Genomic DNA, 19,955 nt, shown 5'->3' on the forward strand with positions numbered 1-19,955 from the left:
CTTCTGAATTTAAAAAAATTTTTTTTAAAATATATCTTTGTTGATTTCAGAGAGAGGAAAGGAGAGGGAGCGAGAGAGAGAGAAACATCGACGACGAGAGAGTCATTAAGCCCGCAACCCGGGCATGTGCCCTCACCGGGAATCGAACTCTGATCGCCTGGATCCTGGGTCGACGTTCAACCGCTGAGCCACGCCCTGCCGGGCCTGAATTTTTTTTGATCATTTTTTTTTTTAAATCCTCATCCAAGGATATTTTTTCCCCATTGATTTCTAGAGAGAGTGAAAGGATGGATGGGGGGAGAGACACACACACATTGATTGGTTGCCTCCCAGATGTGCCCCAACTGATGACTGGGAACCGAGGTACATGTGTCCTTGACCAGGAATCAAACCCGTAACCTTTTGGTCGGTGGACCAATGGGCTCTTGGATTTTTTGTTTGTTTAAAATCTCTTCCTCCTCTAGGAGTCATCTTGGTGCCCCTTTTTGCTCCTCAGTGGCAATGCATAAGCTGTTACTGAGCATGATACAGTTCTTTACTAGGGTCTTGGTGTGGACCTGTTCGTTGTTGGATGTGTCAGTAATCCTTGTTTTGTGTGTACAGTAAATCCTCGATTTTTTGTTACTTAATTTTTTTTTTAAATCCTCACCTGAGGATATTTTTTCCATTGCTTTTCAGAATGGAAGGAAGGGGTGGGGAGAGAAACATCAATGTGAGAGAGAGACATCAATTGGTTGCCTCCTGCATGCAGCCTGACCTAAGCCGGATCGAGCCTGCAACCTAGGTATGTGCCCTTGCTGGAATTGAACACGGGACCCTTCAGTCCTCGGTTCGACACTTAACCACTGAGCCAAACCGGCTAGGGCAAACCCTTGATTTCAACACAACCCTTGATTTTGTGGACCTTGATTTAATGGATTTCGGATTTAATAGACAAAATTTCCCGTCTGTATGTCATATGTGAAAGTTAACATCCTGTTAATTTTAAAAGGCTTTTAACCAAGATTTGCTTATAATTAACAGGTTATTTTTTTAAATTATTCACTGTTAGAGTTTTAAACAAATTTTATCAAATAGATGATATGTTAGAAAAAAACTGTAGTTTTGCTGATGTAAATAAGTGTTACATATCTATCTACAACTATAGTCTACATATTTAAATCCAAGAGTCACTGCTTGTAAACTGTTTGAATGATTAGCATGTGAACACACTGCGTCTGTGGTAATGGGCTCTGTTGTTAATTGGTTCTGTTGTCTCATGGTGTGACATTGTGTGTGCCCTTGATGTCAGACATGTGCTAAGCTACACCCCAGCCATGTGCATTTGTTTACTCGAGGTGACTGGTGAATGAATGCATTTACTAGACCTGTTCCAGTGTAAATTTAAAATTAGTATGTATAAAAAGATTAACTTCACTTCTGTGAAATCAAACTTTTTATACGTAATTTTAACTACACAAATGTCTCTACATAAGTAAAAACAGGTAAATTGTCAATTTTTTAACATACGCATTCGGAAAACCTATTTATTATATAACGGACTTCCGGCTTTAATGACACCCCCTTGCCTGCATTAGTTTATGTCGATGTTTTACTGTAAAATTTCAGAACCCCAGAAGTTCCCCACATCCAGGCTCAAGGCACTGTACTTATTGCCTCCTCGCACGGGGGCCAATATTAGTGTTGGGAGCAGGGCTCCCCGGCTCATATTTTCTCTTCTCGCCCAGTCTTGTGCCAGTTATCTTGAGAGATGCTGATGGATCAACGCTGGCAGGAAAAAGCTGGAGCTTTTCTTTATCAAGTGATGAAAATGTTCTAAAATTGATTGTGGTGATGGGTGCACAGTTCTGTGAATACGTTAAAACCCATTAAGTTGTACACTTTAAATGGGTGAATTGTATGGTATATGAATTACAGAGCAATAAAGCTGTTATTTAATAAAAGTGGATAGCTGCTGCTTCTGTAGTTGTACCACAGTCTTTTGTGCATTGTTTTGTGGCTTTCTAAATGAAGGGGGTTGTGTAACTAACTGAATCTGGGATAGTAGAATATCATTGTTTTAAATATATTTTCCCCCTCACATTTTTAAAAATACTGAGTGTTCATTGTTGAAAGATTTGAAAACAAAAATGTGAAGAGAATCTAAATAATGTGGTGTAGTACCCAGAGACATAACATTAATTTTTGATGGTTTTAGATATTTGTGTATAGTTTTTCCATATATAATGTTGCAAAGCCGTACAATTTTATGTTTTTATTAAAAAAAAAATCTTTATTGATTTCAGAGAGAGGAAGGGAGAGGGAGAGAGTTGAAACATCAATGATAAGAGAGTTGTCATTGGTCGGCTGCCTCCTGCACACCCCCTGGCTTGGGACGGATCCCGCAATCCGGGCATGTGCCCTGACCAGGAATTGAACTGCGATCTTCTGCATCCTAGGTTGATGCTCAAAGGCTGAGCCACACCTGGCCGAGCAAGCCATAAAATTTTAAAGAATTAGTGTTCTTGCCCATGCCAGTGTGGCTCAGTCAGAGCATTGTCCCATACATCAGAAGGTGGTGGGTTTGATTCCTGTTCAGGGCACATACTCAGGTTGCTGGTTCGATTCCTGTTGAGGGCATATGCAGGAAGCATCTGGTGGATGTTTCTCTCTCACATCAATGTCTCTCTCCCTCCCTCCTTTTCTCTCATTTAAAAAAAATAGGTAAACAAAATACAATATTTTAAAAAAGAATGTTCTTTTTGGTGTAGCTAGGTTTTTTTCAGTGCTTTGTTGGGAACAATCATTTTTATATGATTTTATTGATTTCACAGAGAGGAAGGGGGGGAGAGGGAGAGAGAAATGTCAGTGATGAGAAAAATTGATTGGCTGCCTCCTTCCGCCCCCTCCTGGGGATTGAGCCTGCAACAGGGGCATGTGCCTTGACCCGAAATTGAGCCGTGATCTCCTGGATCAGGTGGATGCTCAACCTCTGAGCCACACTGGCTGGACTGTTGGGAACAATTTAGAAAAGTGAATTAATTACTGGTTCACTTTTCTAAGAAAATTTTTCACAGTTGACATTCAATATTACTTTTAGGTGTACAACACAGTGGTTAGACATTTTAATAGCTTACAAAGTGATCCTCCCCTAAGCCTAGTACCACCACCCACCTGGCACCATATATAGTTATTACAATATTATTGACTATTTCCTATGCTGTATTTTACATCCCGGTGACTTTTTTTTTTTTTTGGCTAATCCTCACCCAAGGATATTTTTTCCATTGCTTTCCAGAGAGAGGAAGGGAGGAAGGGAGGGGTGGTGGGTGGAGGGGGGGGGGGGCGGACATCGACGAGAAGACTTACACATCGATCGGTTGCTTCCCACTGGGGCTAGGGGACAAACGTGCAACCCAGGCACATGCCCTGGATCGGGAATGGAACACGAGACCCTCTGGTGCCCAGGCAGATGCTCTAACCACTGAGCACACTGGCCAGGGCCCGGTGACTATTTTGTAACTGCCAAATTGTACTTCTTAATCCCTTTCCAGTCCTCAGGCCCCCTCCTATCTGGCAACAATCTTATGAGTTTAACTTTTGAGGCATGTTTGATTTGTTAGTAGTTTATTTTTTTAAATCCTTGCCCAAGGATATTTTTTTCATTGCTTTTCAGAGAGAGTGTCGGGGGCGGGGGGAGAGAGAGAAACATCGATGTTTGAGAGGCTCGTGTGGGAGGCAGCCAGTCCATGTGTGTCTCATCTTTTGGCTATTATGAATAAAGTTACTGTTAACATTTGTTTAAAAGTCTTTGTGGAGATATGTTTTTATTTCTCTTGGTTAATACCTTGGAGTGGAATTGCTATATTCTTATGGTGGTTAACTGTATAAGGAAAAACTACCAAACTTTTCCAAAGACCTTGCCATCTTACTTAATATTTTTCTTAACTGATATTCCTGAAAGGATAATTTTTGAAACATTTTTCTAGGATTACACGTAATTTAACATACCATTAGGCATTGTTTCATAAAGTTACCGTCTGCATCATTCCTTAAGGAATGCTTATGCTTACAGAGTGTTAATGTAAGCTAGAGGTGCTTGTTAAAAATGTAGATCCTTTGGTCTTATCACCAAAATTCTGAATCAGTAAAGTTGGAGAGCCACATGGTAATATGGCATCTAGGGTTTTTTGTAAAAGCATAGTTTTCATTAATGTATTTACTCAGTGTTTATTGAGCTGTTTCTGGTTCGTTCTTTGCATTCACTATGCATTCATCGTATTACCTATTTTTCCCTATAGTACTCGGGATCAACCAAGGCTTATCTGGGCCCCTTTCTTAGCTCGCCACCTAGTGGCGATTAATAGGAACCAACAAAAGTTTTGCCCATGAATGAATTCTGAGGTGGGCAGTGCCCTTAAAGGAGGAAGGATGGGAACATTCAAAGATGTTTGCTGTATTGATGAATTCACCTTCCTCCCATGACTGTTATTTGGGAAATATTTGTATTTAGAAATAATTTATTTGTAAGATAATACATTTTTAGAGCCTGTAAATTTTTAATCTTTGTCTTAAACTGCTAGCTCAATTATTTTTACTGGGAAACGAGTTAGGCGTGCATTCTTAGTTACCTTATTTAGTATGAGAGAGATTCCTCCAAGCCATACTATACCTAGGTACTGTTTGATGTTCTGACTCCATACAACAGATTCTCTTGCTCCAGGCTCTTAGTTTAGTTTATTTTATATGCTCTTAGTTTTTTACTTACATTCGTTTTGATGATTGTGAAAGTTTTTGTTAAAATTTTTATGTTTTGTTTTATATTAGCCTGATAGAAAAAAGACCTGTGAAGGGATTTGTTAACAAAACTTTGTAAGGTCTGATTTTACTTTTTTGTTACAGAAATGGTGGAATCAATGAAGAAAGTGGCAGGGATGGATGTGGAGTTGACAGTTGAAGAAAGAAACCTCCTATCTGTTGCATATAAAAATGTGATTGGAGCTAGAAGAGCCTCCTGGAGAATAATCAGCAGCATTGAACAGAAAGAAGAAAACAAGGGAGGAGAAGACAAACTAAAAATGATTCGGGAATATCGGCAAATGGTGAGAATGTTATATCCTAGACATCTTTAAAGAAAGGTGCCTTAGGTTTTGGATATTTTAGATCATAGCCTAGTACACATGTTGTATACATATGTACTATACATTATTTATTTTTAAATATATCTTTATTGATTTCAGAGAGAGGAAGGGAGAGGGATAGAAACATCAATGATGAGAGAGTCATTGATGGGCTGACTCCTGCACGACCCCTACTGGGGATCGAGCCCACAACCCAGGCATGTGCCCTGACTGGGAATCAAACCATGATCTCTTGGATCCTAGGTCAATGCTCAACCACTGAGCCACGCCTGGCTGGGCTGTAGTATACATGTTATATTTTAATGGGCTTGTATCTTTTGCTCACCTGGATTAGGAATTACACACTATACAATATTTCAGGATAGAGGTGAAGAACTCCGTTCATGGGAAGCTGCAGAGGGTGGTGTTCAATTTTGAGCACCACACGAGTAGAGAATTAATTTTCGTTTTTATTCTGGTAACTGCAAGAGACTTTATAGAGTGACTTGAAATTACCACCCAGTGGAATTTAACAAGTATTTGTGTGCCTCTTTCACACCACACAATTAGCTAGTTGTTATGGGTACAAAGATGAGACAGATAGTTACTATCCTTATGAATCCTCAGTATCGTTATTTTTGTTTTTTAATAGGAAAATATCAGAGGGCATTAGACATTATTTCATGAGGTATTGTTTCAGATATTATATATGTGTATATACATTTATGTAATACCATTTTTACTGTGGGTTTTGGCCAAAAAAGTTTGATAGCCATTATTGATGTAGTGGTTGTCAACCAGATGGTGATTTTGTTCCTCAGAGGACATTTGGCAATGTCTAGAGACATTTTTGGTTGTCAACTTAGAGAGTGCTACTGGCATGTAGTGGGTAGAGACAGGGATGCTGCTAAACACCCTGCTGTGTGTAGGACCACCTCCTACAACATGGAATTGTTAAGCCCAAAATGTCAGTAGTACTGTTAAGAAACTGATCTAGTGGAAGAGATAGGCATATTACACAGAGTACAGTGGGAGAAATTACAGAAGCAGGCACAAAGTAGTAGAGGAATGAGTTTGTTGAGGGGAGGGGAAACCACATTTATGGACTGTTCCCAGCTCTGCTGGGCACTGTTCTGAGTGGGAAGATATATAATTGTGTAAGATACTGTATTTGTTTAATCTTTAAATGATCCCCTATAAAGGGTAGGTATTATTTCAATTTATAGATGGGAAAATGATCCCCTTATAAAGGGTATTATTTCAGTTTATGAGGTTCTGAGTATAATACCTCATTAGAAAATTTAATTAATATGAATGTGCAGCACTTAGTAAGTAGTAATCTGTTACTCTTCCATACCTGAGCTATGAGTTCATTTTTTTAAAAGCACTTGCCCTGCCTGGCTGGGTGTGGCCTAGCGGTTGAGCGTTGACCTAGGATCCAGGCGATCGGGGTTCGATTCCGGGTCAGGGCACATGCCCGGGTTGCGGACTCCATCAATGACTCTCTTATCATTGATGTTTCTATCTCCCTCTCTCCCTCTCCTTTCCTCTCTCTGAAATCAATAAAGATATATTAGAAAAAACAAATAAATAAAAGCACTTGCCCTGGCTGTATTTCTCAGCTAGTTGGAGGTCACCCTGAACACTAAAACGTGGCAGGTTTGATTTCCAGTCAGCGCACATAACGTTGCAGGTTCGTTCCCTATGCTGGAGAAGATGGATCAGTGTTTCTCTTTCTCTCTCCCTTCCCCTCTCTCTAAAAAAATCAATCAATCAAAGCACTTGACTAAATAGCACATAGAAAGAAATAAGATAATTTCTATATTGGAGACAACTTTTCTCTGCTTTTTGTTTAATATGGTTTCTTTAAAACCAGAGGTAGAATGTGGGATTAATTTATAATTTCTTGGACTTAAACAGTTTTTGACCTTTTTTTTCAGGTTGAGACTGAACTAAAGTTAATCTGTTGTGACATTCTGGATGTACTGGACAAACACCTCATTCCAGCAGCTAACACTGGCGAGTCCAAGGTTTTCTATTATAAAATGTAGGTTTTATACTAGAAGGGAAAATGTCAGATTAAATGTTGGCTGTCTTAGAATCATTTTTTCTACGTAGGTTTTCAATTTTTACTTAAGAATAGTTGTTCAATGTTGGAAGGATTGATTACAATAGTTGTTACAAGGAAGGAGTGATTATCAAAACTTAATTTTTGAATTCTCATTTGCAAATTCACTTTTAATGAAATATTAATATTACAGCATTTAAGATGGACAGACTATTACTGTAAAAATGTACTAGGTTTTGTTTTACCTGTTTACATCTGTATGCCTGTGTGGGGTTTTTCCCCTAGCGAGAGCAATGCATTATGTAGTTCATTCTTAACATCTTTATGTAAGTTTTATTTCATGATGAACAAACTGTTGTACCATTCTTTGGAACCACTTTTGTTATTTAATTCTAGCCTATCCAGTGATAAATTTGTTTATTATTATTATTTTTTTAGGTTTTCAATTAATTTCTCTAGGACTTTGCTTATATTTGACAATATGAAATCTCTAAGGAGGAAAACTAAATAGATGAAGCAGTCATTCCTGAAAAGATTTTTTAAAATTACTGACGTGTACCAGTTAATTGTTTAATATATTTTTCACACAGAAAAATTTTAATAGTTATTTTTTATTTAAATAGCATTATTTTTAACTCCGTGTTTTGTTTGTTTTTTGTTTTAGGAAAGGGGACTACCACAGGTATCTGGCTGAATTTGCCACAGGAAATGACAGGAAGGAGGCTGCAGAGAATAGCCTAGTGGCTTATAAAGCTGCTAGTGATATTGCAATGACAGAACTTCCACCAACGCATCCCATCCGCTTAGGTCTTGCTCTCAACTTTTCAGTATTCTACTATGAAATTCTTAATTCCCCTGACCGTGCCTGCAGGTAAGTTGTGGAGGAGAACAAAAGCTCTCTCTATGAAAGTCAAAAAGGTCACAAAGGGGAATAGCTAGTTGGTTTTCTGTCTTGTACCCTTGAACTGCCTTTCTAGGCTTGGACATGTAGTAAAGCATTTTTTTTGCTCTCAATGACAATGCTTTGTATAATACAAAGTCACACATATCTCAGTTCAAGACAAACCTATGTGATTTCACTAGGAGAGCAGTTAGATGATAATAATGTTGATGGGGGGAAAATTTTATTGGTAGATTAAAAAGAATCTCGAACTTGTTAGAGAGTGGGAAAAAGGAATGAGAGGAATTATAATAGTATTGTGTTCATTTTTATGTATTAGCTTTCAGTCTTTGTTAGGTATATTTTTAATATAGTTATGCTTATTGTCTATATATACCACTTTGTATTTTCTATTTTAATATAAAGTTTTCCACTTCACTGATGTATGCATGTCAAACTATCTCTCATATTTTTTTATTTAATATATCTTTATTGATTTCAGAGAGAGGAAGGGAGAGGGAGAGAGAAACATCAATGATGAGAGTCATTGATCGGCTGCCTCCTGCACGCCCCCTACTGGGGATTGAGCCTGCAACCCAGGCATGTGCCCTGACCGGGAATTGAACTGTGACCTGGTTCATGGGTCCATGCTCAACCACCGAGCCATGCTGATGGCCGTTCTAATCATTTTTTAATTTACAGTTTAGTTGGCACCAGTATCTATTCCCAAAATCTTTTCATTACCTGAAACAGACTATAACCACTAACGGATAAATCTCCATAACCCCAACCCCCTATAATCTCTAATTTCTGTCTTTATTAATTTGTCTATTTTAGGTACCTCATATAATTAGAGTAATATTCATTTGACCCTTGAAAAATGTAGAGATTAGGAGCGCTGATTTCCCCCAGTGTAGTTGAAAATTCACATACAGTTTTTGACTCTTCAATAACTACTGAAAGCCTACTTTTGGCTAGATGCCTTACGAAAAAGTCGATTAACATGTATTTTCTATGTTATATTTCTGTATTATATGCTGTTATTACAATAAAGTAAGCTAGAGAAAAGACAATGTTATTGAGGAAATCATAGCAAAGAGAAAATATATTTTTTTCATTCACGATACACCTAACTTTATTAATTCTGATATTTCTGGCATATGCAGTTTGCAAGTTTTTTCATACTGTCTCAAGTCTCAAAAAACATAATCCCAATATATTTATTGAAAAAACATCGTAAGTCGACCTATGAAATTCAAACCCATGTTGTTCAAGGGCCATCTGTTTTTGTCCTTTGTAACTTCAGTATTCTTGAGCATGTAGGAACCAAATATGCCATGAAAGAAGAGCTTTTCCTCAGGTGGATACATTTGAGTGCAAACTAATATTCATCTAAAAACATTCTAACTGCTAGTATGGCTCAGTTGATTGGCTGTCGTCCTGTGCACCAAAAAGTTGCCTGTTTTATTCCTGGTCCGGGCACATGCTTGGGTTTTGGGCCTGATCCCCAGTAGGGGAGCCTGCAGGAAGCAGCTGATGGATATTTTGCTGCCACATCGATGTTTCTCTCTCTCTCTCTTCCTCTTTCTCTAGAAATCAATAAATTATTTAAAATGCATTAAACTATTTAAAGAAACACATTCTAAGTGGCTAGTTGAGTTAGTTGGAACAGGTATATCTTAACTGAAGAAGTTGTAGCTGTCTGTTCAGCTGATAGTATTGGTTGAATCTTTCATTGTTACTCTCCAGTCTAGCTGTCCCATGCCTTCACTCATGCTTTTGCTTTGGTCTGAAGTTTGCCATTTATGCTCTTTTCCTACCCATTAAGATTAGTTCAGATTTGACTTCCCCTATTTGCTCTTCTTCATGGGTGCCTGAAGCACTTTTTCTAGAATAGCACATCCTTCTTTTAGAATATTTATGTGTCAGTCCTATTCCCAGATGTTTTAAGTTCATTTCGGACTCAGATTATGCTCTTTACTCTTTTCTATTTTTCCACCAGTGTCCAGCATCATTTGGTGTACATAGTACACAGTACTCAATAAATGTGGATTTTATTTCTTCTAAACTAATAGTAAATGACTTTTATGGTTACATTTTCATGGGTTCTGCATTGCCCCCTCCCCATTTTTGGCTTCCATTAACATTAAATTCTATTAAACTGTGAGATAGCTGTCCAAAGATTTCTTTTTGCATTTAAATTTTATTAAATAAGTGAGTTATTGACTGGAACTGGAAACTACCTCTTTTATGCATATATTTTGGTGGTGCTTTAGTTTGGATTTTGGTCTATAAAGTCTATTTACTGATAGGCTTGTTGAAAGCACACTAAGAAGTGATGCTCCAAAAGTTTCACTTAGCTCCAAAAGTTCTACTTAGCTCCAAAGTTGCTAGATTACAAAATTATATATAAAGTTAATTTTCATCAGTTACATGTGCTTTTTCTTTATTTTAATGCCAAAACCCAGGTACTCAGTGTCACTATTCATGTTGTGGGATAACTGAAGAAAAGAGCAATATCTAACTAATATCATTTCTAATTGTTTTTGGACTTCAGTTTATTTTTGTAATACATTTATGTAAATACTTGTAGGTTGGCAAAAGCAGCATTTGATGATGCAATTGCAGAACTGGATACGCTGAGTGAAGAAAGCTATAAGGACTCTACACTTATCATGCAGTTGTTACGTGATAATCTGACACTATGGACTTCAGACATGCAGGGTGATGGTAAGGAAACTCAAGTTAAAATGTGTCTCTGTTGGATTTTTTTTATGCTTAGAAATCCCTGGTACTTCTTTACATCAAGCTACAGTTTCCTCTAAACTGCCCTCCAAACTATCAAAGTTTAATACTACTTTTTCATGAAAAGAGAGCAAAGTACGTTCTTCTGTTCTGGGCTGTAAGATAAAGGGGATCTTTTATTAATATTTAAATATTTAAAAGTTTTACCTCTAATTGTTAAATCTAGTTTACCTCTTCTCTCATGTTTTGTTTTGGATGTTGGAGGAGGAAGAACAACATTTGATGTTACTCAGATTCAATTTTAGGGGACTGAGGTTAATTGTATTTGAATGTCGTGATCACTGCTTTGGCTGAGTCGTGTCCTCAGGTTAAACTAGATGGTGTCGGATATTTATGAAGCATCTTCTCTGGAAATCTTTTATCTAAAAAAGGAAGTTTTTCCTCTGGATTCTGTACAGAAAGTGGAATGTCCTGCCCTGCCCTTAGGTCCTATTTAATAAGAGACCTGATGTAGTCTGTCTGTATTTTTTTAGACATTTCAGTAGTAAATAATTACTTGAGTAGTTTATAGAACTTACTCTTATGATGGAGTTGGAGGATTTACTGTTTATTTTAAATGTAGTAAAAGCCCAAATTTGTCACTTAAAAATTTCTTTATTTTAAAGGAGATTGTATTCTGCTTATTTCCAAGGAATCATTTTTATACACAATAGATCATTGAAGAGGGGAGGGCAGACTCATGTGATGTGACCACAGATAGTTTTATAGTTGGTGGTAATGTAGGGAGTGGAAACAAAAGGTTTGCTGTCGGTTTTAGCTGCAGAACCTTTAAGGGCGGTGTTCCTCAAATTGAAGCATATGCATTGCTCGAGGCTAGCCATAGTCTCTTGGTCAAACACAACATGCTCTACTGTCTTTAGAAGCATTATACTTTTTAAAGGTGCATATGAAAATGGGTATCAAGACATGTAAATTGCCAGTTTCCTTACTCTAGTCTAGAAGGATACAGTTAGGCTTTAGACTTACCTTAGGTTACGGTGCTAAAGCGAGAACTGGGTGACAGCTTCTAGAGCTCACTAGCTCTGTGAAGTATTTAGATATTTGACAAGGATTAGCTTGAGATAACTAGCACATGTTACCTACTTGTATACTTTTCCAACAAAGCCAGATGGATCTACTGATTACTTTTCAACACAGCACTTCAGGCAACCACTACCATGAATCTCTGGTATTCAAGACCAATTTACCATCTTTGAACTAATGACTTAAGGTTCCTTCCAGCTGTAAAATTTTGTTGTATTCTAACAATAACTACTAAGAAATGGCCAAATAGCTGTGGACTCCTCATAGTCACCTTCAGCTCAGAGAAGACTAATATATCTGCCTGTTTGAGGGGATAAAAGGAAAGCATGTGGAGAGTTTGGTAAGCAGTATTGACCTAATAATAATAAACTATACACCTCTCACCTGGGGACATTATTTGAGGGTAAAAATAACAAGGGTGACCTGGGTTGAAATGCTATTGTTTTAGACATTTGATGCCAGCTCTTACAACTAAGATGTTAAATTACAGTGTTAAATAGAAATAAATCTTATATTTTCTAGTGCTCCTCTTGATCATTATCACTGATAACCAAGAATTGATTAATTGAAGTAGACTGTATGTCATTGTTTTTATACAGAATCAAAGATACTACTTTTTTTGGTTATTGGGTTTCATTTTATGAAATGGATCATTTTAAAATAGGATGCTTTCTTTAAACTACTTATGCTTTTATAGTTGGGAAGGTTTTATTACATTAGCATAGATTAATTCTGTAAGTTCTTTTAAATTTAGTGACATCTAGTTGTTTCAGTTCCTTTTTACTTTGTAAGTGGAATGGTTGGTTAAATTTGTTTGAAACAAACCAATTTTCATTTAAGAGCTTTATTATAAAATATTTGGAATTATCAAACATGATAGAATTCCAACATGATAGTTTAACATGAAAATCCAAGTAGTATCTTGACCTTTTAGTAAAATTAACAGATTACCTGAATTTATAAATTGTTGTGGGTACTAAGAAATTATTTGCCAGTTTTGCTAAAAGGTATAGTATTACATATGGTTTATTAAATTGGTTTTGTGACTTAGAATCAATGCTGAATATAGAAGAATTGTGGTCATGGAATGGGCAGTTTTCCAGAATGTTACTTGAATTTAGTTTAAGTATTATATAGATTGTTTTCTCCTTTTTTACTTTACTAACTAGGGAAAATGGTGTCAAAACATTTAAATTGAGGGTTTCTAAAGGAAAAAATTTATGTGGTTCAAAAGTTTTTTTACTTTTATTCACCTTTATGTTTTTTTGACTGCAGAATGTTTTGTCTGTCTTAGTGTGTTGGAACATAATTCTTTAAAAGGATCACAACTTTTTCTCGAAGTTATTTCAGTCCTTTTTTTCTTAACCTGTGATCAGAGGACTGTTTCATATGTAAACCCACAGAGAGGATATGTGTGTTTTCTCTGCCTCCCATTCTTCCCCCCCCCCAAATCTAGAAAGAGTGGGCAAAGAAATACATATCCAAGGAAAACTTTTCTTCTCTGTATCCTTTAAAAGGATATTGGTTCATCCTCTTAAAGGTAAAAGGAACAGTATTTCTTAGAGTGAAGTTTATATAAAGTAAAAAGACCCAAAATCCGACTCCTCTCAATCATTGATGTTTTCCTTTGTCCTGCTTTCTTGGTTTATTTTTCTTGTGATGTTGCTTTCATGTGATTGTTCTCCCTCCCTTTCTCCTTGCAATATAGATTCCTAAAGGAAAATCCAACTCTTCCTTTCCTAAAAACTACTTTGTAAGTCATTATCATGGCACAGTGAATTCTGCTTTTAGTCTTGGTTCTTCACTAATCGCGCTTGCACATGATCATCCTGTTGCTTACAAAACTGCCTGTCCTGCGTTCCAGGATGCAAAACCTTCCAAGACATTTATGATCTGCTACCTGTCACCTTTGTTTGGGTGTGATTCATCTGACAATATTTTTATGCCAAAGTTACTTGGAACTTTTGGCAAATCTAATGTTTGCTTATGAGTGATTTAGAGTGTGCTCTATTGTATGTTAGCCATATTTTGGTGCAGTATATTGCTGTTAAAAATGAGTGAATGCTCCTATCATTTCCTAAGTTTGAATACATTGTTCTTGGGGGAAGAATAGTTGGGTAGTCATCATATCTTTCCTCAGCAAATGGGTATTTTTGTCTTTGCATGTCTTTTTCTATATATGAGTCAAAAATTTCTGTATGTACCACAGGTACTTGTTAGAGTCACATATCAATATTAAACATTTCTATTACAAAGGAGATTTTCAAACTAATTTACCCAGGACAAACTAATTTTTACCTTAACCCTTGTTGCCGTGACAGCATTTATCGTTTAGCATATCAGTGTCTTGAAGACTGTTTAAAAGCATCCCTCAGGATAAATGCTTTATGTCTGTAGGCAACCAGTCTTAGTGTCATTGTCCGTCCTAAAGTAATTTAACAAGCAATATAAATGGATGGATGGTCTAAACTGTCATATTATGATTGTTGGGTTAATTGATTTTTCAATTATTTTGATTCACACTAGTAATATGTAAGACTTATAAGTGATTTGTTACAGCACAAAAGAATGTAACTTTGACCTGTTTTATTTTTTAGTGAAATCCTGCATGCTTCTTTGTTATGCCTGACTTATTTAATGCTTATTAATAGGTAGATGAATAGGCTGGCTTTCTATTGCATGTCAAAGTGCAGTTGAAACTTTCCAGGCTAATTGTCATGTTCAGAGGGAAAGAAAAATGGCATGAGAGAACTGGCCCAAATGCCCTTCTTCAATAGCCTCAGTGGTCTGGTTTACTTTGAGCTTGCTGGTTTACTCTGGAGTGAGCACTCTGGTTATGGTTTGGTGTGATTGGCCAAGATACAGAATAGAGAATATTTACAAAAACAGAACCCTTTAAAACTATAGAAGGCCTTTGGAGCATTTTACTGCTCAGTTCTCTTTATTGAAATATTTCTGACACGAAGCTTGTGGGTAAATTAGATTTTGCAAAAAATTGTAAAATATTCCTGATCTTTGATGAGGTGAGGTTATTGAGAAAGGGTATTTTGACATGATATACATGAAAGCTTGAAAATCATTTTAATAAAACGGTTACCATGGCTGTCTACAAGAGCTTATTTAGCATAAAAACATTGTTTGTTTTTTACTGTGTCAGGTTTTTTTTCCATCCTGTTGACCATTTAAGACTTTGATCCAGCAGCACCTCTTGGCTTAGGCATCTCGGGTGTCAGGGATGATAGAAGTTCTTTGCTTGTCTGTGTTTAATATCAACTGTAGCAAATATAAGGAATCTTTATGTTTGGAATGATACCTTTGTGACCATGACAGCTTAATTTAGTCAGTATGAAATAATTAACTGTCATTCCTCTTTGCAGGTGAGGAGCAGAATAAAGAAGCGCTGCAGGATGTGGAAGACGAAAATCAGTGAGACATAAAAGCCAACAAGAGAACCCATCTCTGACCACCCTACTCCTCCCCATCCCACCCCTCTTGGAGATTCCCCCATTGTCACTGAGAACCACCAAATCTGACTTTTACATTTGGTCTCAGAATTTAGGTTCCTGCCCTGTTGGTTTTTTTTTAAAACAGTTTTCAAAAGTTCTTAAAGGCAAGAGTGAATTTCTGTGGATTTTACTGGTCCCAGCTTTTAGGTTCTTTAAGACACTAACAGGACTGCATAGAGGCTTTTTCAGCATTACTGTATTGTCTCCTGCCAGATGTGGCAAGGTTACCATTAGAAATGGAAATTACATTTGAAAGCCATTAGACTTCTAGGTGAAGTAAGCATCTAAGTGAGAGGTTAATCACACTGTAGCGGCATATGTGGTATCATTTTTCCTTTTTCTAATTGTTTAAATTTTATACCAATGTTTAAAATTAATTGGGTGTTAGCTTGAAGTGGTTAAAGGTTTTTTGGGGAGCTTGTTGTAATGGTTTTGCTGTAAAAAGTGTTTCAAACTCTGCTGAAATGTTGCTGAAAAGCATGGTGCTGGTAACAGTTCAACAATCCGTGGCTGCTCATTCTTGCCTACTTTTACTCTCCCTCTGAAGCAGGTTAGCATTGAAGGTGGTATGGGAAAGCCTGCATGCGTGTTCAATTCTTTGTTTCTTCTCCTTCCCTCTCCCCAGCCCCCCCTTCGCTCGCTCAACCTCTTTTGTTCAGTATGTGTAACTTGAAGCTAATTTGTACTACTGGATATCTGACTGGAGCCACAGATACAGAATCTGTATTGTTCTTACTGAAACACAGCATGGAATTAACATTAAACTTAAATAAAACAGACCTAAATTAAAAATGCCAAATATTACTGCGCCTCCATCTTTTATCTTTCTAAAATAAAATCTCTAGTCTAAACACATTGATGGTATTATTTGCCTGAATGTGAAAAGGTCTCTTTTTCTTTCATAAATCACTTGTCTGTTTCCCAAAGATGTATATTTTTGGAAAAAAATGACCTGTAACCTGTCTGTGAAGAACACTAAGTAGTACAAGTCAATTCATTACCTATCCTGTTTTCTAAACTAGGTAGCAACACAGTATTTATTTCAGTCATTAAAGTACAAATGTGTATTTAATACACGGTGTAATTATGGGTTATTTTCTAGCATGGAGTTTTGGATTGTATAACCAAATATGGCTGAATATCTTAGAATAATTCTCAGGCTGAGATAAAATTATCCCCCTCCACCTCAACCCCTACTACCACCACAGTAGTCAGTGGCAGGGCAGAGAATAATATAAATTCTCAGTTGTACATGTATATAACAGTATAGCCATGGTCCCCCGTACTAGAAATACTTAAGTTTCCTCCAGAGAGATTGTCTGTACATCAATGTGTATAGATGTTTTAATTTAATGTAGATCATTTTATATCAGAAATTTAGTGATTTAGTGAAAAAGTTTCCTTCGTTAGCTGTGTAGACTTCATTGAAGCAGGATGCTATGAGCATTTTTTTAAGGATGTGTCATTCTCGGTATTGAGAGAAAACCTGCCACCTGAAAAAATCAGAGAGGTACTTAAGAGAGTGATTGTTGGTACAGGTCTTTAGGAAGATTCCTGTTACACATCAGAAGACTGCAGAAAGGGCAGTCTGCCCTGTAAGGACAGTGTCACACCCACGTCCTGTAACTGGTTAGGAAAGGTGGAGTTTTTCAGCTCCTGGTTTAGTCAAATATTTGAGAGTAAACTGATTGCCATAGAAACTCCAGTTGTCGTTATAACTTGAATGCAGTTAATTTGTGTTTTAAATACAATTCTTAGTGCTTTGATTTGTAAAAGTTTTTTTTATATTGATTTTAGAGTAAGGGAGGAGGAGAGAGAAGCACCAATACTAGAGAAACATCAATCAGTTGCCTCCCGCACACCCCCTGACGTAGGTATGTGCTCTGCCTGGGAATTGAACTTTTTTTTTTTTTGGTGTATAGGATGATGCTCCAACCAATGGAGCCACACTGGGCAGGGCTGATTTGTAAACAGTTTTAGACCTAAATGTTTTCTAAAATGTTGGGTTCTGGGATGGGTGGCCAGAAAAGCAAATCTCCAATGTTATATTTTGCTTCTGAGAAGATGAGAATGAACTTAAAATAGATTCTAAGGGGAAGTTATGGGATATATCATAACTTCTAACTTGGCTCCTGCCCCAGACAAATGCCACTTAAGTGTATAAATTAGCTGCTATGCTGTTGAATCTAGGACAGGGGAGAGGAGAGTAGACTTCATGCTGAAAAAACTGGTATAGAGTAGAGCATGCTATGCTGAAAAACTGGTATAAAGATCTTTGTTACAAGTAATAGCTCACAGGGATTTCTGGTAAAATTATAAGATGGGTAATTAAAGGGATTGTGATCTTTTAGAGGAGGTGGTGATTCTGATCCACGCTGAATCAGCAAACCCCAACCCTGTCTTGTTTTATATCTCAGAGTTACTAGGCTTGTAATTGATACTGACAATAATTATCTAATCTTAACTATGGACCAGGCACTGTACTACTTACAATAAGATGTGTCTGCAATGTTGCACGTAGGTGATGATGAGGTGAGCTGTCACTTGCATTTTGCAAATAGGAAAACAAATAGGGAGAAGTTGAACTTGCCCAAAGCCACAGAGCTGGTAGTATTCAAGCAGGATTCAGAGGTGGTTTTGTATGACTGAAGAGCCCATGCTTTTAATCCTTAAGCCATTTTACCTTTTTGTTCTTTATCAGAACTCTGTTTTATTGACACTACTTTCTCTATCCTAAAGTGATCATTTAAGATACATATATTTTAACATTTCTGAGGTAAGCATAGGTTTTACAGTTGATCTATCCCTTCAAAAGCTGTAATCTGTTAATCATTAGAATTGAATTAGAATATAAATGATAAATGAATTTAGGGCTCTGAGGTGGCTGTCTAAAATGGAGTCAGAAAGGCTTACTACCTAGATTTTTGGCAATTTGTTTTTTAATCTGTGGCTTAATTTATAAATTTAAGAATTAGTATGTTTTATAGTTGGAACAGTTCTAATTTAAAATAGGTTAGCTTGGACAAATCAGTAATCAGTGATTATGGATTGTCAGATTGCCTCAGTACTAGAGAACCAAAGTCTTAATACCTTCAGGTCAAACTCAAATTTTTAGCCACTTTTGGTGGAAATATTTCTAAAATACATTACTTTCCAGCTTTTTAAGAAATTCTCTGCACTGTCTCAGTTACTGCTTTAGGGAAGATCCTGGGTTGGTGCTCTTGCACCATCAGCTCATGTGGGGTTGTAGCTTATAGACCTTGCTATGTATAAGGAGGGTTGCAAATTGTTTTTCTTAAAAAGTTCCTTGCATTTTAGACATTTGTATCTCAAATAATTGAAGTTAATATGTACTTGCACAACCTGGGCGGTATGAAGTATGTCCAGGAGCTTTCTGCCTTGTCTAAAGCTCTCATTGACCATTTTTCCAGTTAGGCTGAAACGTCTGGCACTTGGCACTTGTGCTTCCATCCCATATTGCTTGTTTTTGGATCTTCTACAAAGACCTTTGCCATTAACATTTTTGGTGCTATAGGGCTGGATAGGGCTTACTTTAGCACCTAAGACTTCCCCATTAATTACACATTTGTAGCCATGTTAAACAGGCCATAACACCTGTTGAACACTCAGAATTTGCTTTCAACAGAATTGTAGGAACAAAAAAAGCCTTCAAAAACATTTTTTTTAAAAACTCAACTTTTCATTTGCATTAAAGACACGTAAGCCAAAATTAAGAGATGCCACTTTCACTTTGGCAAAGATTAGGTTATATTCTATTGTGAGGATGTAGAGAAACGTACTGTTGGGATTTTTTAAAAGTAAGCTTTTAAAATTGAAGTATAAAAAAATACATTAAAAGTGTACAACTTATTAATGAATTTTAACAAAGGTAACACCATTTAGCTACCACTGACATCAAGAAATAGAACAGGACCAGTACAAAGAAGACTCCCTCATGCTTTCTCTTAGTGATTACCCCTGCAACTAAACCAGTATCTTGATCGCCATTGATTAGTTTTGCCTGTTTTTGAACTTGACATTAATGGAATCAGACTTTTTTTTCTTCTCAACGTCGTGTTTGTGGGGTTAGTCCATGTCATTACCTAATAGTAGTGTGTTTCATGGCTTTATAGTATTCTGTTGTGTTAGTATACCATCATGTATTCTGTGGATGGGCACTGGGCTATTTTCAATGTTTGGATGTTACAAATAATGTTACAGACATTCCTGTACATGTCTTTTGGTATATACATGTATGTGTGGATGTTGCATATATACCTAAGGATGGAATCACTGGGTCACAGGGAATACGTTTGTTCAGCTTTAGCAGATACTGCAAAACATTTTCCAAAGTGGTGCTGTTCTGCAGTTGTACCAGCAGTGGATGAAAATCCCGTTTGCCCACATCCTCGCTGGCATTCATACGGTCACAATTTTTAGCTGTAGCATTCTGGGAGTTTATATAGTAGTATCTCATTCTGAATTTAATTTGCATTTTCTTGGTTAATGAGATAGCACTCTTTAATAGGTTTATTGGACATTTGGATATTTTGTTAAATATCCGCTTTGCCTGT

General features: G+C 36.8%; 1 protein-coding gene across 1 annotated transcript in view; it reads left to right on the top strand.

The window, feature by feature from the left end:
- Positions 1 to 16,180, top strand: part of YWHAE (tyrosine 3-monooxygenase/tryptophan 5-monooxygenase activation protein epsilon) — a 36,234-nt gene extending 20,054 nt beyond the window's left edge. Inside the window, exons 2-6 of the mRNA XM_016211112.2 lie at positions 4,882 to 5,081; positions 7,040 to 7,146; positions 7,832 to 8,038; positions 10,641 to 10,777; positions 15,253 to 16,180. Of these exons, the coding sequence (XP_016066598.1) occupies positions 4,882 to 5,081; positions 7,040 to 7,146; positions 7,832 to 8,038; positions 10,641 to 10,777; positions 15,253 to 15,305 (704 nt within the window). The 3' untranslated portion in view covers positions 15,306 to 16,180. The remainder of the gene's footprint in view (positions 1 to 4,881; positions 5,082 to 7,039; positions 7,147 to 7,831; positions 8,039 to 10,640; positions 10,778 to 15,252) is intronic.
- The last annotated feature ends 3,775 nt before the right edge of the window (positions 16,181 to 19,955 follow it).

The sequence above is a fragment of the Miniopterus natalensis genome, chromosome 17, assembly GCF_054644295.1.
Source record: "Miniopterus natalensis isolate mMinNat1 chromosome 17, mMinNat1.hap1, whole genome shotgun sequence".
In the NCBI taxonomy this organism is placed as follows: domain Eukaryota; kingdom Metazoa; phylum Chordata; class Mammalia; order Chiroptera; family Miniopteridae; genus Miniopterus; species Miniopterus natalensis.